We start from the raw sequence: 26,108 nt of genomic DNA, 5'->3' as shown, positions 1-26,108 counted from the left end.
ATGTGAATTGCAGAGGAACCAAGTAGATGCAGATGTAGAAGTCTTCTCATCAGGTAAATACAGGGTTATAAGTACAGAATCAGATAATGGTAATTCAGGAATAGGTTTAATAATGAATAAAAAATAGGAATGAAGAAATTATTCAGATAGCTATGGGAGATAAACATTTAATAATCATTGGGGGCTGGAATTTGATTGTAGGAAAAGGAAGAAAAGAAAAAGTAGTAGCTGAATGTGGAATGGGGTTAGAACACTTGGTTTAAGAATCATGAAAGAATACTTATACGTGGAAGAGACCTGGAGACAGATAGATTATACACTCCCAGAAATGGAGAAAAGAAGACGTTGACACCGGTGTGTCAGACCCACCATACTTGCTCCGGACACTGCGAGAGGGCTGTACAAGCAATGATCACACGCACGGCACAGCGGACACACCAGGAACCGCGGTGTTGGCCGTCGAATGGCGCCAGCTGCGCAGCATTTGTGCACCGCCGCCGTCAGTGTCGGCCAGTTTGCCGTGGCGTACGGAGCTCCATCGCAGTCTTTAACACGGGTAGCATGCCGCGACAGCGTGGACGTGAACCGTATGTGCAGTTGATGGACTTTGAGCGAGGGCGTATAGTGGGCATGTGGGAGGCCGGGTGGACGTACCGCCGAATTGCTCAACACGTGGGGCGTGAGGTCTCCACAGTACATCGATGTTGTCGCCAGTGGTCGGCGGAAGGTGCACGTGCCCGTCGACCCGGGACCGGACTGCAGCGATGCACGGATGCACGCCAAGACCGTAGGATCCTACACAGTGCCGTAGGGGACCGCACCACCACTTCCCAGGAAATTAGGGACACTGTTGCTCCTGGGGTATCGGCAAGGACCATTCTCAACCGTCTCCATGAAGCTGGGCTACGGTCCCACACACCGTTAGGCCGTCTTCCGCTCACGCCCCAACATCGTGCAGCCCGCTTCCAGTGGTGTAGCGACAGGCGTGAATGGAGGGACGAATGGAGATGTGTCGTCTTCAGCGATGAGAGTCGCTTCTGCCTTGGTGCCAATGATGATCGTATGCGTGTTTGGCGCCGTGCAGGTGAGCGCCACAATCAGGACTGCATACGACCGAGGCACACAGGGCCAACACCCGGCATCATAGTGTGGGGAGCGATCTCCTACACTGGCCGTACACCTCTGGTGATCGTCGAGGGGACACTGAATAGTGCACGGTACATCCAAACCGTCATCAAACCCATCATTCTACCATTCCTAGACTGGCAAGAGAACTTGCTGTTCCAACAGGACAATGCACGTCCGCATGTATCCCGTGCCACCCAACATGCTCTAGAAGGTGTAAGTCAACTACCCTGGCCAGCAAGAGCTCCGGATCTGTCCCCCATTGAGCATGTTTGGGACTGGATGAAGCGTCGTCTCATGCGGTCTGCACGTCCAGCACGAACCCTGGTCCAACTGAGGCACCAGGTGGAAATGGCATGGCAAGCCGTTCCACAGGACTACGTCCAGCATCTCTACGATCATCTCCATGGGAGAATAGCAGTCTGTATTGCTGCGAAAGGTGGATATACACTGTACTAGTGCCGACATTGTGCATGCTCTGTTGCCTGTGTCTATGTGCCTGTGGTTCTGTCAGTGTGATCATGTGATGTATCTGACCCCAGGAATGTGTCAATAAAGTTTCCCCTTCCTGGGACAATGAATTCACGGTGTTCTTATTTCAATTTCCAGGAGTGTATATCGGTAAGAAAGAGATTTAGAAAACATGTTTTAAATTGTAAGACATTACTAGTGGCAGATGTGGGTTCCGACCACAATTTATTGGTTATGAACTGTAGATTAAAACTGAAGAAGCTGCAAAAAGGCAGGAATTCAAATAGATGGGACCTCGATAAACTGAAAGAACCAGATATTTAAGAGAATTTCAGAAAGAGAATTAGGGAACAGTTGACAAGAACAGGAAAAAGAAATACAGAAGAAGAAGAAGAATGGGTAGCTTTGAGAGATGAAATAGTGAAGAAAGCAAAAAGGCGATAACTAATAAAAAACCTTGGGTAACAGAAGATATATTGAATTTAACTGATGAAAGAAGAAGATATAAAAATGCAGAAAATGAAGCAGGTGAAAAGGAATATAAATGCCTGAGAAATGAGACTGACAGGGAGTGCAATATACCTAAGCAGGGATGGCTAGAGAACAAATGTAAGGATGTAAAAGCACATATGACTAGGGGTAAAGTAAATATAACCTACAGTATAATTAAACAGACCTTTGGAGAATAGAGAACCACCTGTATGAATATCAAGAGCTCAAATGGAAAACCAGTCCTAAGCAAAGAAGGGAAAGTAGAAAGGTCAAAGGAGTACATAGAGGGTCTATACAATGGTAATGTACTTGAGGGCAATATTACGGTATGGAAGAGGATGTAGATGAATATGAAATAGGAGATAGAATACTGCGTGAAAAGTTTGACACAGCACTGCAAGAACTAAGTCAAAACAAGGCTCCGGGAGTAGGCAACATTCCATTAGAACTACTGATAGCCTTGGGTGAGCCAGCCATGATAAAACCCTTACATCTGGTGAGCAAGATGTATGAGACAGCCGAAATACCCTCAAACTTCAAGAATAATATAATAATTCCAGTCTTAAAGAAAGCAGGTGTTGACAGGTGTGAAAATTTCAGAACTATCAGTTTAATAAGCCATGGTTGCAAAATGCTAACACTAATGCTTTACAGACAAATGAAAAAAGTGGTAGGAGCCAACCTTGGGGAAAATCAGTTTGGATTCTGTAGAAATGTTGGAACAAGTGAGACAATACTGCCCCTACACTGTATCTTAGGAAACAGGATAAGAAAAGGCAAACCTATGTTTCTAGCATTTGTAGACTTATAGAAAGCTTTTGAAAATGCGGACTCTGATATTTTCTTTCAAATTCTAAAGTTGGCAAGGGTAAAAAACAGTTAGCGAAAGGCTATTTACAATTTGTGGATTGTAGTATATCCCCGATGTTATTCAATCTGTATATTGAGCAAGCAGCAAAGGAAAGAAAAAGAAAAATTTGCAGAAGGAATTAAAATCCATGGAGAAGAAATAAAAACTTTGAGGCCTGTCAATGATATTGTAATTCTGCTGAGACAGCAAAGGACCTGGCAGAGCAGCTGAACAAAATGGACAGTGTCGAAAGGAGGATTTAAGATGAACTTCAACAAAAGCAAAACGAGGATAATGGAATGTAGTCAAATTAAATCAGATGATGCTGAGGGAATTAGGTTAGGAACCAGGACACATAAAGTAGTAGATAAGTTTTGCTATTTGGGGAGCAAATACCTAATGATGGTTGGAGTAGAGAGGATATAAAATGTAGACTGGCTACGGCAAGGGAACAGTTTCTGAAGAAGAGAAATTTTTTTAAAATCAAGATTAGATTTAAGTGTGAGGAAGCCTTTTCTGGAAGTATTTGTGTGGAGTGAAGCCATGTATGGAAGTGAAATGTGGATGATAAACAGTTTAGACAAGAAGAGATTGGAAGCTTTTGAAATGTGGTGTTACAGAAGAATGTTGAAGATTAGATGGGTAATCACATAACTAGCAAGGAGGTACTGAATAGAATTGGGGAGAAGAGGGATTTGTGGCACAACTTGACTAGAAGAAGAGATCAGTTGGTAGGACATGTTCTGATCCATCAAGGAATCACTAATTTAGTATTGGAGGGAAGCATGGATGGTAAACATCGTAGAGGGAGACCAAGAGATGAATACACCAAGCAGATTCAGAAGGATGGAAGTTGCAGTAGTTATCCGGAGATGAAGAGGCTTGCACAGGACAGAGTAGCATGGAGAGCTGCATCAAACCAGTCCCTGGACTGTAGACCACAACAACAAAGAACAGCTGTTGGTTCATTTGCCAGTTATTATCATTGCACACATTTCCCTGTACATAATGACTCTTAGATACTGACCTGTTCCTGACACCTTCTTACAATCAATAGAATAAATAACTGAAAGTCTTCTAAATTCTCCTCTGAACTTTAATCAGTTTCTCTCTTACATGTAAATTGGATTTCAACATTCGTAAAATGTCCCTATGTGGAAATGTATCATCTTGCTTTACTTAGACATTTCTCAAAGTACAAGCCTAATGCGCTGATCCTAAATGAAAATGGTTCTGAACTGAACACTTCTTTCTGAAGACATTATTGTATTTCTTTGGACCAACATTTTGTGAGGCATGCATGCTCACATTGACCACAATTTTCATATGAATGTATGATATCTGTTGCCCACGGAGTGCTGTCACTTGTAAGTATCAGGAAACATAGCTGATTTCCTCTCTAGCATTCCATTCTCATAGTAATGCACTGGATATAAATACGAATGAATTTATTTTATTTCCATCCAGTAACAATGGTTAGAACTGTTTGTGTTTCATTGACTTTTCTTCCATTGACCTTGCTGAATAAATATTTGTGGATGATGGTGATTAAGGGTGGTTTGAAAAGTTCTCGGAAGAGAATAGAAGAGAAGTACTTACATCACTGAAACTTTTTTTTTATTTTTCAATGTATTCTCCTAGTAGATTAATCACTTGGTCCTATAATGTTCCACTGCCTTGATCCAATATCGAAAATGATTTTCCTTCACGTCTGCAAAAAAAGTTGTCAACTCCGGCTATCAATTCTTCGTTTGAAATCAATCTTCAGTCCCCCCAAAAAAAATCCGTTTTGGGAAGAGATGGAAGTCTGACAGAGCAATATCAGGTGAGTAAGCCTGGTGTGGCAACAAGTCATAACTTAGTTTATGTAATTTTGCCATGGCGACAGCACATGTGCGCAGGCGTGCGTTAAGAGTTGCGGCACCCATCTTGCAGACAATTTTTTTCATTTCTAATTCTTCATTTGAAATGTGATATACCCTTGCACATGACATCTGGCATGCATGAGCAATTTCATGCACTTTCAATTGGCAATCCTGCATGACCATTTAATGCATTATTGTAATGACTTTTGGAGTAGTGACACTTCTTGGCTGACCACAGCATGGATCATCATCTAAGCTCTCCTGACCAAATTTAAATTCATTTGTCGACTTCGAAACAGTTGAAAATGAAGGAGCAGAATCCCCCAGTGTATTCTGGAAATTGGCATGAATGTTCTTTGCTTTCATATCCTTCTTTACAAAGCACTTAATCACTGCTCAAATCTCAATTTTTTCCATCTTTGTAAATCACTATGCAGTAACAACAACAGAGCTGCATCACCACCACAGCTTTCTACCAAGAGCACTGATGTGACATGTGTTTACATAAAACAGCACAATGAATATCACGTGAACAATTCATTGCACTAGTGCTAACCTCTCATGGTGATTCTGAGAACTTTTCAAACCACCCTCATAGCTTGTGCAAAATGTTGATTGTTGCTGATCAGCTGATGTGACCGCTCCTCACTAATTTCTCAACTGTGCGATGAATCTCAGTAAGCTGTAATTCAGTGTCACTTTCCTTTATAGCCCCCTGCAATTCTTCTACTTATCTGCTCTGGTTCTGTATCAATTCTGATAGCTGTGCTTTCCACTCCAAGAAATCTGAACCAATTTGGCTTTTTGACTTCTTGTAGTTCATATTTTACAAAGCTCTCATCAGGTAAATTATTTACATACAAGTTCATGACTGCTTCAGATAGGCTTTTATTTATGCACTGGATAACTTGTCTTTCTTTTGTCCTAGTCCAAGTATATATTTCCCGTGAAAGAAACTGCTTATATTCATTGAAATTCTGTTCTATTTGCCTTTTCTTTCCCTGAAACAAGTCCATTGGTTTCTGTGATTTGCACTAAGTTTGACTTAATGTCTGAAATTTCCTGATTTATCTTCTGTTTCCTGCATGAAACTCTCCTGCATTCTTCCAAGTTCAGCTAGCTTCATAGAGATCTCTTCTTGTTTTTGCACTACTTCAAAAACTTGAGTTCATATACTTGTGACTTGAGATGGCATCTCTGTTTGTTTTGTTGATATCTCTGTTTGTTTGGCTGAGATACCTTCAACTTATTAGAAGTGATAACTTCTGCAAAATAGTGGTCAAATGGTCTACCTCTCCTTGACTAGTTGTGGATGGCTGAGCACCTATTCCTGTTGCTTCCATTGACTGTACATTACCTTACCTTTTGTTGTCGTTTTATACTGTGGTCTAGTTAGTACCATAAGCCGCAAGAGTCCCTCACTAATCTGTTTATTTAATGAGCAATACACTTTCTAATAATTAGTACCTAGATAATACTGTAAAATTTTCAGCCATAAAACATAAATATCTAATCCACAGAAAGAAGTACAAGATTTATAACACAATTCTGTGGAAACTGTAGATTCCAAATATACTATTCCTTGTTGTTGTTGTGGCCTTCAGTCCTGAGACTGGTTTGATGCAGCTCTCCATGCTACTCTATCCTGTGCAAGCTACTTCATCTCCCAGTACCTACAGCAGCCTACATCCTTCTGAATCTGCGTAGTGTACTCATACTCCTCTTCTCCCCAATTCTATTCAATTCCTCCTCATTAGTTATGTAATCTACCCATCTAATCTTCAGCATTCTTCTGTAGCACCACATTTCGAAAGCTTCTATTCTTTTCTTGTCTAAACTATTTATTGTCCATGTTTCACTTCCATACATGGCTACACTCCATACAAATACTTTCAGAAATGACTTCCTGACACTTAAATCTATACTCGATGTTAACAAATTTCTCTTCTTCAGAAACACTTTCCTTGCAATTGCCAGTCTACATTTTATATCCTCTCTACTTTGACTATCATCAGTTATTTTTCTGCCCAAATAGCAAAACTCCTTTACTACTTTAAGTGTCTCATTTCCTAATCTAATTCCCTCAACATCACCAGACTTAATTCGACTACATTCCATTATCCTCATTTTGCTTTTGTTGATGTTCATCTTACATCATCCTTTCAAGACACTGTCCATTCCATTCAACTGCTCTTCCAAGTTCTTTGCTGTCTCTGACAGAATTACAATATCATCGGCAAACCTCAAAGTTTTTATTTCTTCTCCATGGATTTTAATACCTACTCTGAATTTTTCTTTTGTTTCCTCTACTGCTTGCTCAATATACAGATTGAATAACATCGGGGAGAGGCTACAACCTTGTCTTACTCCCTTCCCAACCACTGCTTCCCTTTCATGTCCCCCGACTCTTATAACTGCCATCTGGTTTCTGTACAAATTGTAAATAGCCTTTTACTCGCTGTACTTTATCCCTGCCACCTTTAGAATTTGAAAGGGAGTATTCTAGTCAACATTGTCAAAAAGTCTACAAATGCTCTAAATATGGGTTTGCCTTTCTTTAATCTTTCTTCTAAGATAAGTCGTAAGGTCAGTATTGCCTCACGTGTTCCAGTGTTTCTACGGAATCCAAACTGATTTTCCCCGAGGTTGGCTTTTACTGGTTTTTCCATTCATCTGTAAAGAATTTGTGTCAGTATTTTGGAGCTGTGGCTTATTAAACTGATTGTTCGATAATTTTCACATCTGTCAACACCTGCTTTCTTTGGGATTGGAATTATTATTCTTCTTGAGGTCTGGGGGTATTTTGCCTGTTTCATACATCTTGCTCACCAGATGGTAGAGTTTTGTCAGGACTGGCTCTCCCAAGGCTGTCAGTAGTTCCAATGGAATGTTGTCTACTCCGGGGGCCTTGTTTCGACTCAGGTCTTTCAGTGCTCTGTCAAACTCTTCACGCAGTATTGTATCTCACATTTCATCTTCATCTACATCCTCTTCCATTTATATAATATTGTCCTCAAGTACATAGCCCTTGTATAGACCCTCTATATACTCCTTCCACCTTTCTGCTTTATCTTCTTTGCTTAGAACTGGTTTTCCATCTGAGCTCTTGATGTTCATACAAGTGGTTCTCTTATCTCCAAAGGTCTCTTTAATATTCCTGTAGGCAGTATCTATCATACCCCTAGTGAGATAAGCCTCTACGTCCTTACATTTGTCCTCTAGCCATCCCTGCTTAGCCATTTTGCACTTCCTGTCGATCTCATTTTTGAGACGTCTGTATTCCTTTTTGCCTGCTTCATTTACTGCATTTTTATATTTTCTCCTTTCATCAATTAAATTCAATATTTCTTCTGTCACACAAGGATTTGTGCTAGCCCTCGTCTTTTTACCTACTTGATCCTCTGCTGCCTTCACTACTTCATCCCTCAAAGCTACCCATTCTTCTTCTACTGTATTTCTTTCCCCCATTCCTGGCAATTGTTCCCTTATGCTCTCCCTGATACTCTGTACAACCTCTAGTTCCTTCAGTTTATTCAGGTCCTATCTCCTTAAATTCCCACCTTTTCGCAGTTTCTTCTGTTTTAATTTACAGGTCATAAGCAATAGATTGTGGTCAGAGTCCACATCTGCCCATGGAAATGTCTTACAATTTAAAACGTGGTTCCTAAATCTTTGTCTTACGATTATATAATCTATATGATACCTTTTAGTATCTCCAGGGTTCTTCCATGTATACAACCTTATTTCATGATTCTTAAACCAAGTGTTAGCTATGATTAAGTTGTGCTCTGTGCAAAATTCCATCAGGCAGCTTCCTCTTTCATTTCTTAGCACCAATCCATATTCACCTACTACGTTTCCTTCTCTCCCTTTTCCTACACTCAAATTCCAGTCAACCATGACTATTAAATTTTCGTGTCCTTTCACTATCTGAATAATTTCTTTTATTTCATCATACATTTCTTCAATTTCTTCGTCATCTGCAGAGCTAGTTGGCATATAAGCTTGTACTACTGTTGTAGGTGTGGGCTTTGTATCTATCTTGGCCACAATAATGTGTTCACTATGCTGTTTGTAGTAGCTTACCCGCATTCCTATTTTCCTATTCATTATTAAACGTATGCCTGCATTACCCCTATTTGATTCTGCGTTTATATCCCTGTAGTCACCTGACCAGAAGTCTTGTTCCTCCTACCACCGAACTTCACTACTTCCCACTACATTTAACTTTAAGCTATCCATTTCCCTTTTAAAATTTTCTAACCTACCTGGCTGATTAAGGTATCTGACATTCCACGCTCCGATCCGTAGAACGCCAGTTTTCTTTCTCCTGATAACGACATCCTCTTGAGTAGTCCCCGCCCGGAGATTCGAATGGGGGACTATTTTACCTCCGGAATATTTTACCCAAGACGACGCCATCATCTTTTAATCATACAGTGAAGCTGCATGTCCTCGGGAAAAATTATGGCCATAGTTTCCCCTTGCTTTCAGCCATTCGTAGTATCAGCACAGCAAGGCTGTTTTGGTTATTGTCACAAGGCCAGATCAGTCAATCATCCAGACTGCTGCCCTTGCAACTACTGAAAAGGCTGCTGCCCCTCTTCAGGAACCACACATTTGTCTGGCCTCTCAACAGATACCCCTCCGTTGCGGTTGTACCTACGGTATGGCTATCTGTATCCCTGAGGCTCGCAAGCCTCCCCACCAACGGCAAGGTCCATGGTTGATGGTGGGGGGGGGGGGGGGGGGGCTACTATTCCTACTCAGTGCTTAAATGTTAAAGCATTTCAGATTGTACAGAAGAATAATTCGTGTGCATGTGCCTGCTTTTCTGATGATCACTGCAACTGAAATTTGTTTATGATGTACCTGACTGCACAGTAATTTGCTCTTTGTATCCACAAGATGGTTGCACAAAAAACAGTGCACCTGCGTTATTATATATACCTAACATGCACAAAACACATCGAAAATCATTAACTTATATTTCATTTTTAGATCAGTTCTTTTTTATTTACCTTTCTCTTTCTTGTTATTATTTAATTTCTGTTTCACCATTACTTCAGTGTATACTTCTTCCTTTCTGTGGTCCTGCACTAGGTCTCCATTCTACTATATGATCAGGCCTCTGTAGGTTGAGCTCATTCTTCACAGATTGGTTGACTTGTCTGATGATTTATACAGAATTCAAAAAATGTGATCAATGTTTACATAAATCTCATGGCATCTGTTTGTGTGCATTAACAGAGCTCAAATGTCCATTGGATATCTGAGCCCAAGGAATTATGTGTAGAAAAATTATTATTTTTCTTCTCAGAAATTTACTTTCAAAAATGAATTTGACCATGTAAGCTGCAGCTCCCCTGAGTTTCCAATATGCATCTGCCCATTTGGTTTACATGAGTCATACCAGTATAAGAATTTTGTGCTTAGTTATCACTGAAATGAAACACCAAGGTACCTTTTATGTCTTTAAATAAACTTGGTAACATTGTCTTAGTTGTTTATATTCTAAATTTTCCTTTTACAATTGTAACTTACTCTTCTTTCTACATACAATTTAACATCAAAATCTCAGTAATTGAAAATTTCAACACGTCTGCCATTAACAATGTAAGATTCCTTTTTTGATATGTTTGTAGTACATCCATCTCCTCTGACACCTCAGACAGAAGTAGTTTATTATCTTTGTTCATTCTGTGATTTGTAGCAGCATGTAATACCAAAGCGCACGACACCGATTATTAGTGTTCACACTCGCAATAGAATGTAACTGTCTTTTTACACAATTTTATCACAAAAAACACTTTCAGTTAGTCAGATGTCTTCTCCTCTCCCACATGATGCAAACTTCCTTTCGCATGCAGGCTCATCTGTGGTACTAATGTGATATCAATAATATTCTGATATATTGCTATTTGCCTGTAGGTACCTTTTGTGGTTTTTCAAAAGCATTTAACTATGTTGATTATAAACTACTATTAGGGAATGCCTTTTGCTATAGCATTAAGGGGCCATCAGCAAATCTCCTTCCAACTGTGCATAAGACTGGTGAGTTATTATTGTGCAGTCCCTCAAGGTTCTCTCCTCTGCCCTCATTATTCCGGATTTGTATTGGCAATCTGCCTTCAGTTTTTAACCACAAATGTAGAGTGCCCTTGTTCTCTGACAAGACTAAATGTACAGTGGAAATGTATTGTCCATAGACAGAAGCAGAGGCAGCAGCATCTCATACGGCATTATTTTCTGGGGATACTCTACTTATTCACAAAAGGTATTCCTTGTTCAAAAAACAGAGTAATTATAATCAAATCTAGAGTAAATAGAAGGACTTACTGCTGTAAAGTGTTCAGGAATTATTATAACTACTTACTCCTTCTCATCTGTTTCATTACAAAAGACCATAACCTTTGTGAAACAATAAAAAACCCACAGTCATGAAACCAATACCATGAAGTATATCCATTATAATAATACAACAAATAGTAATAAAAAGACTATCATTAGTACAAAGTACACTGGCAGCGTAATGTTCAATCCACTTCTCACGAAGATCAAACATTCAAAATATTATCACATCTAAGTAAAAATAATATACTATGCAAAGGATACATCATTAATCACAGTAAAGCTGACTGTCAGTCTAGCTTGACTGGCTGTAGATAGTGATAGAGTGGGGGTAGGGGGTGGGGGGAGGAGGGGGGGTAGCGAGATTGGGGGGGGGGGGGGGGCGCATGCTTGCTTGTGAGAATGTATGTTCATTTTTATTTTCTGAAGAAGGCTTTGACTGAAAGCTTATACATAACTGTCTCTTCGTTGTGTGCCTGTCTGCAACTCAGTGTGTCATCTTTACAGCAAATAGCAATCTATCCTTTTCATAATATTGTTGATATTCCAATCTGGACTTTCCATTGTTTCAAAACAATGTATGTATGTTGGACTATTCTTTTTATTTTGTTGATGAGCTTGTAATGCAAATTTACCCGACAGTTTACCATCTTGAGCAACTCATGCTTCTTCTAAACTATTATTAGCTACATGCATACTACACGAGCCACAAAACTGTGCATGGCAGAGGGTACCTTGTACTACTGATAGTCGTTCCCATTCATGTTCCACTTGCAAATGGATTGAGGAAGAAATGACCGTCTAGATGTCACCATACAAGCCCTAATAATCTCTTATCTTGTCTTCACAGTACTTAAGCGAGATGTATGTTGGTAGCAGTAGAATTGGTCTGCAGTCGATCACAAATGCTCATTCTTTACAACTTCTCATTAGTGTTTCATGAAAAGAAAGTATTCTTCCAGGGATTCCCATCTGAGTTCATAAAGCAATTCTGTAATACTCATGTGTTGATCCAGCCTACCCGCAACAAATCTAGCAGTATCCCTCTCAATTACATCAATGTTTTATTCCTTTAATCTGACCTTGCAGGAATCCCAAAGAAATTGAGCTGCATTCGAGAATGGGTTGCAGGAGTCTTCTTTATAAATGAGCTACAATTTCCTAGAATTCCCCAAATGAACCAAAGTCAACCTTCACCTTCCCTACACTGAACTTGTGCTCATTCCACTCCATATCTCCTCATCTGCACTATCTTACATTTTTCTACATATAGTGCAAGCTGTCATGTAGCATACCAACAAGACTTTCTGTCAAAGTCATCTGGTATCCTCGTATAGTCACTCAATGACCTTGCCTGAGTCCTGTCACAATTTCAAATTCCTCAGTTTTGAGATTTCCCATCTTCACCTTTGCACAGGCTGTGCTCAGACACATCTTTATCAGATTGATGACTTTATCTGCCATGCCAAACTCCCTTAAACAGCTGAGCAGGCTCTTGCGATGTATACAATCATAGGCCTTCTTAAAATCAACGATTGAAATATGCAAATCTTCACCATATTCACCCAGTTTCTCAGCAATATGACACTTAGGATATTTGTCTGTAATTTTGCAGGTGCTTTCTTTCACCCCCATATGTATGGGAGTTACTTGTACTTTTTTGGAGGCTCATGGGACTTCATGCTGGGTACGAGATTCATGGTAAATGCAAACTAAGTAAAGGGTCATTACTAAACAGTACTCTCTGTATAACCAAGATTGGATTCCATCCAGACCAGGTGACTTATTTGTTTCCCAATTCTTTCAGTTGCTTCTCATTACCAGAGATGTCTATTTGTTTGTTCTCCATATGGGAGTAAAAACTTCGTCTTTCCTTTTGCTGTCTTCTATTGCCACACCATACTGGTCAAAGAGAGCCTAAATAGAACATGTAATGCACTTAGTGATTTTACTTAGGAATACAGTTTTTTTTCAGTTTCTCACGAAGGTCTTTCATTGATGTATGATGGTGAAAGCTGTATGCTTTTGGGTATTAAACTTTTTCTCTACTAACTTTTCCCTGTACATATTTCTGCGTTCTTCTGGACTATGAGTAGAACAATCTATGTTTCCTCAGCATTTTTCAAATTTTATTATTAAACTATAGTGGGTTTTTTGCACCCTTAATCCGCTTACTCAGCATACACTTCTCCCAAGAGTTTACAATCCATTAAAACTTTATCCACAGTTTTTCTATGTCCATCATTTTGGAACTAAATGATGTCCACTCAGTATCTAAATAGGATGCTAACAGCTACTTATCTATTCTTTACATCTCTTAGCCTTCTTGATGGTTTTATTAACTTCAGTAATCATCAGTGCTTGGCATAAGACATGGCAACCCTATTGCCCAGTGGGAAACCACTGCAATTACTGTCTCAAGAATTGGCAGGAAAACCATACTTAAATGAGGAAGAAGGAAAATGCCTAGCCCAAACCCTGACTACCTGGAGCGTGATAGCCAATTGGGCCACAGGGCAGATGAGCCAACAAACAACTCTACACTGGGCTGATCACCCATGCAGTGATGTAAGTTATTCAGAGAAATAATGGTAGCCTTTGACCAGACAGATCTGTGTGATGATGACCAGCCTGGAAATAGAAGATGACATATAGACCATTGCATATAAAGATGGTTGTTGGTAAAGAGATGGAATTGATTAAAGAAGTGATGGACCATAAACTACATGTTCTTCGACTAAATGATGTGAAGAGGAAAGGTAGTGGAATGAGAAGAAGCAGAACGGATATACTTTAAAATACCAGAAGGGCTATATTTTAAAATACTCTGGAGCTGGAATGGACTGTTGAGTAAAAGAGGGAGTAGGCATTATTACCAATGAGTAACTTGAAATGAAAGTGAGAGGATGGGAACCAGTCAGTTCAAGATCAATGGTTTTTAACTTTGAATTATATACGGAACTGTCCTACATTCAAGTACGTGCATCAGCTAAAGAGTACAGTATACTAGGTAATGAAGAATTCAATACACAACTACAATTGACAATACACACAGATTGAGCCAGTGTACACGAAGTACTAATAGGAGCAGATTTAAATGGCAGAACAGGTCAGAAAAAAGAGTATCACAAGAAAGCATGGGCAGTCTTGGTGAGGAAGAGACCGAAAACAACAGTGGCAGGCATCTTATAGAATTCTGTATGAAAAATCAGCTGTTACTAGGTAACTCCTTTTTCCCCCACAAACAAGCGCACAAAATTACCTATGAAGCAGAATATAGAAATGCTAAAAGTGTTATTGATTGCTTCATATATTCCTAAGGTACACAGAATAATATCATGGATGGGAGGGTTATACGAGGAGCAGAACTTGCTACAGATCAAGACTGCTGGTGATAAACACAACATTTAGGAAACCAGCTAAACCTAAACCCAAAAATTTCAAGTTGATTAAACTGAAGGAATTTCAGATGGAAGAGAAAAAGATACAGTATGCAGATCTGGTGACAACAAGTCTGCAAAGTAGAACTAATAAGGTTGAGGATATTAATATCATATGGGTTATGATAAAATCAGTATTACTAAAGTCAGAAAAGACAAATGTGGGAATACAGAAGTAGGTACAAAGACAAAAAAAACAAGTTGGCAGAATGAGGAAGTGAAGTGGATGGTGAATGATCTCATATGGAAGAAGGCAGGATGGAGTGTAGCAAAAGAAAGAATGAAGTAAAAGGAGAGTGAAGGAAGTTAAAGGAAATCTTGAGAGAACAACACAAGGAACTTCTGGCAAAGCACAAAAGTACCAAGAAGGAAACATGGGAAGCAAAGAAGGACCATTAAGAGTGGAAGTAAGCTAATATCAGAGAAAGCAGCAATGTTTGAGGTGTGAAGTTGTGGGAATACAAGAAGAAGGAATTATCGCCAGGCAATATGAAATAATACAAGACCAAGAAACTAAAGGAGCTATAAAAGAACAAGAGGTAAAAATGGCAGTTGACTAAGTTAGAATAGAAAACACTGAATGCTCTGATTGGATAGCTCCAGAAATAATAAAGTATGCTGGAGAAGAAGTGGTAAAGGTACTTAATAAGCTATTCCAGAGATTGTGGGAGGAGAATGGGATCCCAGAGAAATGAAAGAACAACTTATATCATTGCATAATAAGGGGACCAGATATGACTGTGATAACTAAAGAGCTATCTGTCTATCATGAGTAGTCTATAAAGACTACATTCCTATATTGGAGAGGTTACTGATAAGGATGGTGGAAGAGGATATGGAGGAGGAGCAGACTGCTTTTAGGCTGGGATTGCAAACACAGAACCACATCTACATTATAAGAACAATCATGGAGAAGAGCACTTTCCAAGAACTGGGACCTTTATCTCAAGTTTCTTGATCTAAAAGCTGCATTTGACTCTGTGCCAAGATAGTACATGGGGGAAGCACTGACAGTAAACAGTGTACCAATGAAATAAACAATACAAAAACCAGTAGGAGTGGTTCGTAGTCATGGTGAAAGACCAGGAGAATTCCCATTGAATAAAGGAATCAAGCAAAGTGAAAGCCCCATCCACTTACTCTTTAACATCTTTCTACATAAAGCAACAAAAACATGCAAGAGGCAAACCCACACAATAAAGCTTGCAATATGGAGACTATGACCAGTCAACCTGCAAAAGTTGCTCTATGCAATAATGTAGTATTGGTGGAACAGTATGAAGAACCGAGGAGGAAGGTTGATAGTGAGCATAGATAAAAGCAAAGTAATATGGCTTGCTAAATAGATCAGACAGGACTAAGAACTCAGTGTATTAAGTAGTGATGGGAAAATAGAACAAGAGGTGCTAAATAGAACTAAAACAGCAGTCTCAGCATACTGTCAGATAAATAACACAATAGTAAGGAAGAAAGAGATAATTATGAAAACTAAAATGCAAATTTACAATGCAATTATGGCACCAAAGACTTAATTTTGACCTCAACAGATCTATTATTTTTGGCAGTCACAATAAACACTACATCTTTTATTATGTCTAGCATGTTTTTTCAATGCACACTCCTTGCCTAATTAAATATTATGGAGCTTTGTATTTTGGGTTCACCAAGCTATCGGTTTCATGTATAACTTGAGTGTAATAACTTTCCTGGATGGTAGTAAATTTAATGATTTTTTTTTTTATGAATGTTTTGCAGTCTGCCATTAGGTCTTGACATTCAAAGCGTCTTCACTCTGAATGTCTGACTTTGCAGTAACGACCCGGGGGTGTTCAACAGAGGATGTCAAACTATCACCTAGCTTATGAGACCTCCACGTGTTCTCCACAAGTACTCTGCCATGTAAGTAGTTGTTCCTTCTGTCTACTGCATCAAGGGGAATCGTGAAGTTCCCCACCCAAAGTACAGGCCCAAAAACATGCAGTCACAATCATCACAGAATCTACAGAGCCTCTGGTTCAGATCTTCCACTTGGTTCTGAACCAAATGACATCAACTATTTCTGGGTACAATACTGAAAGTTGCAATGTCTGCTTGCACCCTGTGAACAAGGCCGGTATAGTTTTCACCACTTCCTTTAGCTACCCGCATGAACTAAGGATGGCCTCAGAACCCAAGTGTTAGGAATCAGTAATGTAGACATGAGCCATAATGTGCAGATGACAGCAGCCCAACCCTCAATAGCCACAAGGCAGGGTTGCCCTTACATCTCAGATGATGCTCCCTGGTAAACATACTGAGTGCACATTGGACTTCTTGCAAGACAGGGATGCTGTTTCCACAAGGGGCTCAATAATAGCATAACACTGAAGCTCCATACAACAAGCAAAACCATCCATTTGCCTGTGCTGTTCGACCATGATGAAGAAATGACCTCTTGTCCCCTTGAACAATGAATGAGTGAGGCCAGTCAACACGCAGCCCTCATCTTTGAGTGATGCAAATGAGTTACAACCTGCCACTCACATTAAGGTGAGTGCAGTTCACCTGTGTCAAGTATTATGGAAGGTGCCTCAGCAACAGAGCCCATGGACAGAACAAGTGATGCTTAAGATGGCCCATGCAATGTACCACTGTCGTCACACCCTGAGGCAGCAGCCTGTAGATGACTGACCAATACCAAACTGCATCCACACACAGAAAGCACATTCCATGTCTATTGCACATTACCAACAATATAAAAAGGATAGACTGTTACTCACCCCATAGAGGAGGCACTCACACTCTGCCATGCACCTCACAGTAGTTTGATGTAGTTGCAGACAAGCACATTGATGACTGATAAACATTTTAGCTTTTGGATAAAAAGTCCTTCTTCTCAAACAGGAAACTCACACACACACACACACACACACACACACACACACACACACACACACACACAACTCTCATACACACAGCTACTGTTTCCAGCTGCTGGGGCTGCACTGTACGTATGTCATTATCATTTAATGATTACGCTGGTTTGCTTATGTCAGTACTGTATTTATGTTATTTCTGTACAACTCTATTTATTGTCTCATTTCTAATGTTGTTAAGGCTTTTTGTTACTGCTGTATCTGTGTTTTTACTGTACAACTGCATTTATTGACTTGTAAGATTACTATACTAGCATCTTCAATGGGTAAAATTTTGGCACATTCCACATCCAGGGCAATTAATCACTGAATGGATCTATGAAACATGTATCCAGTAAATAAATAAATGTGTGTCTTTCAATTTCAGGTAGAAGAGTTTGGGTATCGAACCGGAAAACCACGCAAAAAGGTAATCATAATAAACTGTGGACAAATTTGAAATCTGACTTCATTGTTCTTGTTATATAAAATTGTTGTGTTTCTCTAAAAGTGTTACAGTGTAAGTTCTGAAGTACATTATGTTTCCCATAAATTAGGAAAAATCAGTTTACGTTCAAGCTGATTGTGTCGTTGCATTAGTAATTGGCATGAAAACCATCATCTGCACAGATCAAAAAGTTCCAAGTTTAAGAGTAAACAGAAAATGATGCTGTAAGACTGAGAAAGAGCAGGTTGATGGAGTAACCATCATCAAATGATATTGGGTGATCATTTACCAGATAAAATTTGATGAAGTCCCATTGCCATTCTACAGTCAGAGACAAGTGGCTAAGTAATTCTGTGTTTGATCTTCTATTGTTCATACACTTGGACAACAATTTTTAACCAAATGTTTGGCATAAAGAAGATATGTCCAGTGATGACCATTTATAATGGTAACAAATGTAAGATGTTTGTGAAGCATCACAATAATTTGGACAACCTTGTCAGCATGAAACCAAGCTAATAAATTTATTTAAAGTGCCTTGAGTGCATAGAGACAGTCATAAAAGAATAACATAGCCAAAATTACACCTTATTGTCTGCAGTTTGATGATATAGATTTTATAAGCTTCAGTTAATGAATGTGAATAAACCAGCTTTTGCTATAATTATTCTGTGAACTCACTCAGGTAAAGCGCTGGCACAGGTCGATAGACACACAAACATACACACAAAATTCAAGCTTTCCCAAACAACGGTTGCTTCATCAGGAAAGAGGGAAGGAGAGGGAAAGACGAAAGGATGTGGGTTTCAAGGGAGAGGGTAAGGAGTCATTCCAATCCCGGGAGTGGAAAGACTTACCCTAGGGGGGAAAAAAGGACAGGTATACACACACACACACACACACACACACACACACACACACACACACATATCCATCCGCACATACACAGGCACAAGCAGACATTTGTAAAGGCAAAGAGTTTGGGCCAAACTCTTTGCCTTTACAAATGTCTGCTTGTGCCTGTGTATGTGCGGATGGATGTGTGTGCAAGTGTATACCTGTCCTTTTTTCCCCCTAAGGTAAGTCTTTCCACTCCCGGGATTGGAATGACTCCTTACCCTCTCCCTTAAAATCCACATCCTTTCGTCTTTCCCTCTCCTTCCCTCTTTCCTGATGAAGCAACCATTGGTTGCGAAAGCTTGAATTTTGTGTGTATGTTCGTGTTTGTTTGTGTGTCTATCGACCTGCCAGTGCTTTCGTTTGGTAAGTCACATCATCTTTGCTTTTAGATATGCACTCCTGGAAATTGAAATAAGAACACCGTGAATTCATTGTCCCAGGAAGGGGAAACTTTATTGACACATTCCTGGGGTCAGATACATCACATGATCACACTGACAGAACCACAGGCACATAGACACAGGCAACAGAGCATGCACAATGTCGGCACTAGTACAATGTATATCCACCTTTCGCAGCAATGCAGGCCGCTATTCTCCCATGGAGACGATCGTAGAGATGCTGGATGAAGTCCTGTGGAACGGCTTGCCATGCCATTTCCACCTGGCGGCTCAGTTGGACCAGCGTTCGTACTGGATGTGCAGACCGCGTGAGACGACGCTTCATCCAGTCCCAAACATGCTCAATGGGGGACACATCCGGAGATCTTGCTGGCCAGGGTAGTTGACTTACACCTTCTAGAGCACGTTGGGTGGCATGGGATACATTCGTACGTGCATTGTCCTGTTAACAGCAAGTTCCCTTGCCGGTCTAGGAATGGTAGAACGATGGGTTCGATGACGGTTTGGATGTACCGTGCACTATTCAGTGTCCTCTCGACGATCACCAGAGGTGTACGGCCAGTGTAGGAGATCGCTCCCCACACTATGATGCCGGGTGTTGGCCCTGTGTGCCTCGGTCGTATGCAGTCCTGATTGTGGTGCTCACTTGCACGGCGCCAAACACGCATACGACCATCATTGGCACCAAGGCAGAAGCGACTCTCATCGCTGAAGACGACACGTCTCCATTCATCCCTCCATTCATGCCTGTCGTGACACCACTGGAGGCGGGCTGGACGATGTTGGGGCGTGAGCGGAAGACGGCCTAACGGTGTGTGGGACCGTAGCCCAGCTTCATGGAGACGGTTGCGAATGGTCCTCGCCGATACCTCAGGAGCAACAGTTCCCTAATTTGCTGGGAAGTGGCGATGCGGTCCCCTACGGCACTGCGTAGGATCCTAAGGTCTTGGCGTGCATCCATGCGTCGCTGCGGTCCGGTCCCAGGTCGACGGGCACGTGCACCTTTTGCCGACCACTGGCGACAACATCGATGTACTGTGGAGACCTCACGCCCCACGTGTTGAGCAATTCGGCGGTACGTCCACCCGGCCTCGTGCATGCCCACTATACGCCCTTGCTCAAAGTCCGGCAACTGCACATACGGTTCACGTCCACGCTGCGTAGGTAGCTCCATTCGATGGCCAACACTGCTGCGGTTCCTGGTGTGTCCGCTGTGCCGTGCGTGTGATCATTGATTGTACAGCCCTCTCGCAGTGTCCGGAGTAAGTATGGTGGGTCTGACACACCGGTGTCAATGTGTTCTTTTTTCCATTTCCAGGAGTGTATTTTTCCCATGTGGAATGTTTCCCTCTATTATTTATATATATACACACACACTAAAAATTGCACAAAAATTGCACCTACTTCAGTTCCCTCATTTGGTGGTGATCCAAATGAAGGAATCCAACACTGATTTGTTGTTATAGAAAAAAACTCACTTCATATTCATGTCCTCACATTACCTCATTATTGGTTAATAATAATAAAAATAAAACAAAAATCAAAGAAAGAAGGAAATACAACTGTAGTATTGATTAAGACCCACCCATATAGCTGTTTGTGTTAGGACTCAGGGAGGTATGGCAGGCCTGGATCAAATCTGCCCAGCAGATTGACAATGAGGGCTGGTGTGTCAGCCAGCCTGAATTTGATTTTTAGGCACTTTCTCACATCGAACTAGGTGAATACCAGGCTGATGCCCAAATCCTTTCTCAGTTATGTGATTTGCTAACATTTCAAACATGTTATCACACTTTCATATGGGATAACACTAGGTGAAAACAGATGGGGTGAACAAATTTTGCTCTGTGTGTGTGTGGGGGGGGGGGGGGGGGGGCAGTGGGGGTAGGGGAGGGAGTGGGAGGATGGCATCCAGTCATCTTTTATCACAAGCATTGCTAAATTCAGAATAACATACTGCTCCTGTGAAGATATGGAATAAGACCAGAAAAGAAGAATTTTACTTGTGTGTGACAAGAAACACACAATAAGTAAACCCGGCTTGGTGCTGTACAGGATATGTTATTTTGGCAAATAGTTTAATAATTTTTAAATTATGTGTACTCACTGCTTTTCATAACTTCTGTTGCTTTTGATACTGAAAACATGCTAAACTTTAATAATAGGACCCAAGTGACATGGAAGAGAACAATGACAAGGAATAATCCTTGTTGTATAAGTCTGTCCAATTTTCAGTTTTCAACATTAACATTCCGAAAAAAAGAGTAATTCATAAAAATACTCAGTGATAGAAGAATTCTACAAATCCTAATGGTAAGCAAAAAGAACGGAAGTTTAGGATTTCATGTTCCTCTGTTGATGAGGTCATTAGATGCGGACCACAATTTTGGATAGGGGATGGAAATGGAACACATTCTTTTTAATGGACCCATCCCAGCATTTGCCTTAAGTGATTCAGGGAAGCCACGGCAAACATAAATCTGGGTGGTTGGATAGGAGTGTGAACTGCACTCCTTCCAAATGCAAGGACAGGGTCTTACTAATGCACCAGCTCGCTTTGTCTAATGGCTTAACACCTCTCCATGACTACGTCTGCTGCCAGAGTTGTATAGCTGAAGGTACTGTTGCACTCACAGGTGGAATTGTAGGAAAGTGGCTCATCTTGGACAGATCAGACTCTCTTCCATCATACAGACCAGTTAACATTTCATACAATTTATTCTTTTTTCCATTGTAATTACTGAACATGAAAAGCTGTAGCTCTTCTGTACATTGTGAATGCTACTACCTACCTTACTTTCTTTGTGTGCTTCCAACAATGCTTATTCACTGCCTACAATAATGATACCCTTAAAACACATTAACATAGATATGTGCCTAGATTTTTAGAACAGAAAATTTAAAACTCACATGCTAAGCAGAAAAAACTCATGATTTATTAATAATTACAATCTAATATTGCACAGAGTTTTAATATTACATAAGATTTTTTTGGCTGCAGATAGATTATTATTGTAATGCCAATGCTCTTGTAGGGAAGGAAAGGGGGAGGGGGAGGAGAAGGTGGTGGTAGAGTGAGAGAGAGAGAACATTTGGGGCTATATACTTTACAAAAAAAAGTAAAGTATGTACCAATGGTCAAAATTCACTCTTAACACCCTCGAAGGAATAGGACCATGATAAGCATATCACTTAAACTTTGTCCTTGCTTCAGTCACTGAGGGGAAGCTTTCATCAAATGCTGTGTGTAAATGCATTTGTGGAGACATAACTCTGTGGAGTTGCCTGAAACAAGATTCCTTCCCTGAGGTAGCTCAACTAACCTCTCTGGACCTGCAGTTAGTTTGCTTCTGATTGATGTTTGTGACAACATGCTTTGTATGTTGTAAGACAATAAAATATATTTGTATGGAATCGCGATGACCTAGTAGTTGTTATTATATGTAACTACTATCCCAAGTACTGTACTTCCTACATATTCATGATGACGATTCATTTTTCAGACAACACGCCAGATTTATACCCACCAGCATCAATGAAAAGGATTGAATGAGTTCCAGTTTAGCTTACAGAATGGAGGCAGGTGTGTTTTAATTTAATAGGAAGCTGGAACCCTGGTTCTGCATGTTTCACAGAAGAGCTTCTGTAAAGTTTGGAAGGAAGGAGACGGATACTGGCAGTAGTAAAGCTGTGAGTACCGGTCGTGAGTCATGCTTCGGTAGCTCAGTTGGTAGAGCACTTGCCCGCGAAAGGCAAAGGTCCCGAGTTCGAGTCTCGGTCGGGCACACAGTTTTAATCTGCCAGGAAGTTTCAGAAATTTTTAAATACAATTTTCTTCCACATAAAATATGTGAGCCTTGTAGTGAAGTGGCTCATTGGTTAGCACACTGGACTCACATTCAGGAAGATGGTGGTTCAACCCCACATCTGGGCATCCTGATTGCTTCAGGCAAATGCCATGATGGTTCCTTTGAAAGAACACAGTCAACTTCCTTCCTCATCCTTCCCTAATTCGACAGGACTGATGACCTTGCTGTTTGGTCCCCTCCCCCAAAACCAACCAACCTAATAGTAAATAGTTTGTCTGTTGGTCAACTGCCAGTAATAAATCAACCCCTCCCTATCAGACTCAGTTATGAAAGGATAAATACAGTTTCATAAAATTATAAATACAGGCTCAGTCATACCATTCAGTCACAATTTAGTGGGTGGACAATAGGAAGTTCTTTTTACCAAATCTGCACAGTAAATCAAACATCAGAAATTCCAGATTGGAATATCAACAATATTAGGAAAAGGAGAAATTGTAATTCACAGTAAAGATATGTTGAGTTGCAGATAAGCACAAAGAAAAAGGCTGTTACACAGATTTTCAGTCAAAGCCTTCTTCAGAAAGAACACATACACACACACACACACACACACACACACACACACACACACACACACACACACACACACACACACTAGATAGAGAGATCAGAAGACTACCAGGCACAGCATCGTGAGGCTGTGGGTATAGAAGGGGGAGAAGAGAGGGGGGAGGAGTATGGCTTGGCAGAAAATGTCACAGAAAGAGGGTGAGGGGACATGAACAGGGAGGAGGTGAAAGGACAGAAGGGATGGAAACTGTTGTGGAGGGTGTTGGGACAGTAGGCTATCGAAGGTTGAGGCTACAATAATTTTGAGGGCAGAGAAGGTGTTGTAGGGATAACTCCCATCTGCATAGTTCAGAAAACTTGGTAATGGAGAGGAAGATCCAGGTGGCTCATATTGTGAAGCATATAGCATGTTAGAAAGGTGTACTCAAAACATTGGAATTATTTTTTAAAAGCTCTGTATTTTCAAATTGTTCCAAAAACAATCTTATCCCCTCCAAAATACTCTTCATTACATCTAATACTTGTGTCTCAGCAGTGTTTTCACTGTTCGAAACTTTTTTGCAGTCATCTTTAGAAATGGCTGGCACCTCCTCCATCATTTTTTCTTGACTTATTCAGTGTTGTCAAATTGGTGTCCTCTCATGCTCCTTTCCATGTGTGGAAACAAGAAAAAGTCACATGAAGCCAAGTCAGGTGAGTAAGGTACGTGGGGCAGCAGAACCATGCCGTTTTTACCCAAAAACTGTCAAACAGAGTTGGCTGTGTGTGCAGGTGCACTGCTGTGGTGGAAGAACCAGTCTTTTCATTCCCAAATCTACCATTAAAATTCACTGAATCGAGCTCCAAGATAATGTAATAATCTCTGACAGTAGATCAGTTCCAGAATGATATTTTCACTCTACAGCAGAGTGTGCACAGATATGAAACTTCCTGGCAGATTAAAACTGTGTGCCAGACCGAGACTCGAACTTGGGACCTTTGCCTTTCATGGGTAAGTGCTCTACTGCTGGTAGAGTCTTGGTACAGCATGCAGTTTTAATCTGCCTGAAAGTTTCAGTAGATCAGTTATCTGTTCACAGTCTGTGAGCACAAGCTCTCTAATTTTTTCAATATTTTCATTGATTTGGGCAGTTTGTGGATGTCCAGAATGAGGTTTGTCATCAATCAACATATCAGCCATTTTTAAATTGAGCCAACCAATCATACTCTTTGAGTTTTTCCCACATCATCAAATGGATGAACAGTTTTATTGTTGAAAACAGTTTCAGCAGCATTTTTACTGAGCAGAAAACAAAATTTCACTGCACAAGCTTTGCCCGCACCAATGAGTTTTGTGGGTAACCTCTCATATATCCGTTGTGCCACTGGGTGGTCTACTATGCTGCTGGCCAGAGTTTGAAAGTGGCCATTCATCCTAGTGGACAGCTGGTTCCTAGTCATACCAGTATAAAACGCTGTGCAATGATTGCAGTGCAATTGGTATACAACATGGCTGCTTTCACAGGCAACACAACATCTGATGGGGTACAAAAAGCCTGTGACAGGACTGGAATAGCAAGTGCTATGTGGGTGGATTGGGCAGGTCTTGCACTTCAATCTTCCACAGGAATATGATCCCTGTGGCTAGGGTTTGGGATTGGAATAGGCATGGGGATGAACTATGATGTTGTGGAGGTTGGGTGGACAACAGAACACCACTTTAGGATGTGTGGGAAGGACCTTGTGTAGGATGTCTGCCATTCCAGGGCATAATGACAGGTAATCAAAGCTTTGATGAAGGATTTGTTCAGTTGTTCCAGTCAGAAGTCATGCTGTTGATGAGAGCACTCCTTTACACCTGGTTCTTGGGATGGTGGGAGGATTGGAGTTGTGTGGCAAAATTGCACAGGAGATCTGTTTGTGGGTTAGGTCTGAGGGATAATGCTTGTCTGCGAAGGCCTTGGTGAGATCTTCACCATACTAGACAAAAGAGTTCTTATCACTTCAGATATGCCAAGCTTTATGGGAGGCATTTTTTGGCATGGAACGGATGCTATCGAAATGCAGGGTTCTGTTGGTGGGTTTAATGTAGCCAGAGGTGTGGATGGAGCCATCAGAGAGGAGGAGGAGGTCAAATTACAGGAAGGTGCCATGTTGCATAGAGGAGCACCAGTTGAAGTGAATGGGAGGGAATGAGGATAAGGAGTCTTGATCCTATGTTCAGATCATGAAAGTATCAATGAACCTGGACCAGATCATGGGTTTGGGAGACTAGGAAGGTTTCCTCTAGATGACCCAGAAGCAGGTTGCCATAGGAGGCTGCTATGTGAGTGCCCATGGCTGTACCGCAGATTTTTTAGTATACCTTTCATTTAAAAGAGAAATAGATGTGTGTCAGGATAAAGTTATTAAAGTGTACGAAGAATGCACTAGTGGGCTTGGAGTATGAAGGGCATTGGGAAAGCTAGTGTTCAATAGTGCAAGACCACATGTGCAATTGAATGTCAGTG

General features: G+C 40.7%; 1 protein-coding gene across 2 annotated transcripts in view; it reads left to right on the top strand.

Moving 5' to 3' along the window:
* The window catches only part of LOC126354375 (peptidyl-prolyl cis-trans isomerase A-like), a 286,906-nt gene extending 268,306 nt beyond the window's left edge, over positions 1-18,600 (top strand). Inside the window, exons 7-8 of one of the 2 annotated variants that reach the window (XM_050003969.1) lie at positions 17,877-17,918; positions 18,046-18,600. In XM_050003969.1, coding sequence (XP_049859926.1) covers positions 17,877-17,918; positions 18,046-18,156 — 153 coding nt within the window. In that variant the 3' untranslated portion in view covers positions 18,157-18,600. Of the gene's footprint in view, positions 1-17,876 lie in introns of both variants that reach the window. The other variant, XM_050003970.1, reaches the window with a different exon arrangement.
* Positions 18,601-26,108: the final 7,508 nt, after the last annotated feature.

The sequence above is a fragment of the Schistocerca gregaria genome, chromosome 3 (genome assembly GCF_023897955.1).
Source record: "Schistocerca gregaria isolate iqSchGreg1 chromosome 3, iqSchGreg1.2, whole genome shotgun sequence".
Classification (NCBI taxonomy): Eukaryota; Metazoa; Arthropoda; class Insecta; order Orthoptera; family Acrididae; genus Schistocerca; species Schistocerca gregaria.
The sequence above is the reverse complement of the archived record's forward strand: the minus strand, read 5'-3'. Positions and strand labels throughout refer to the sequence as shown.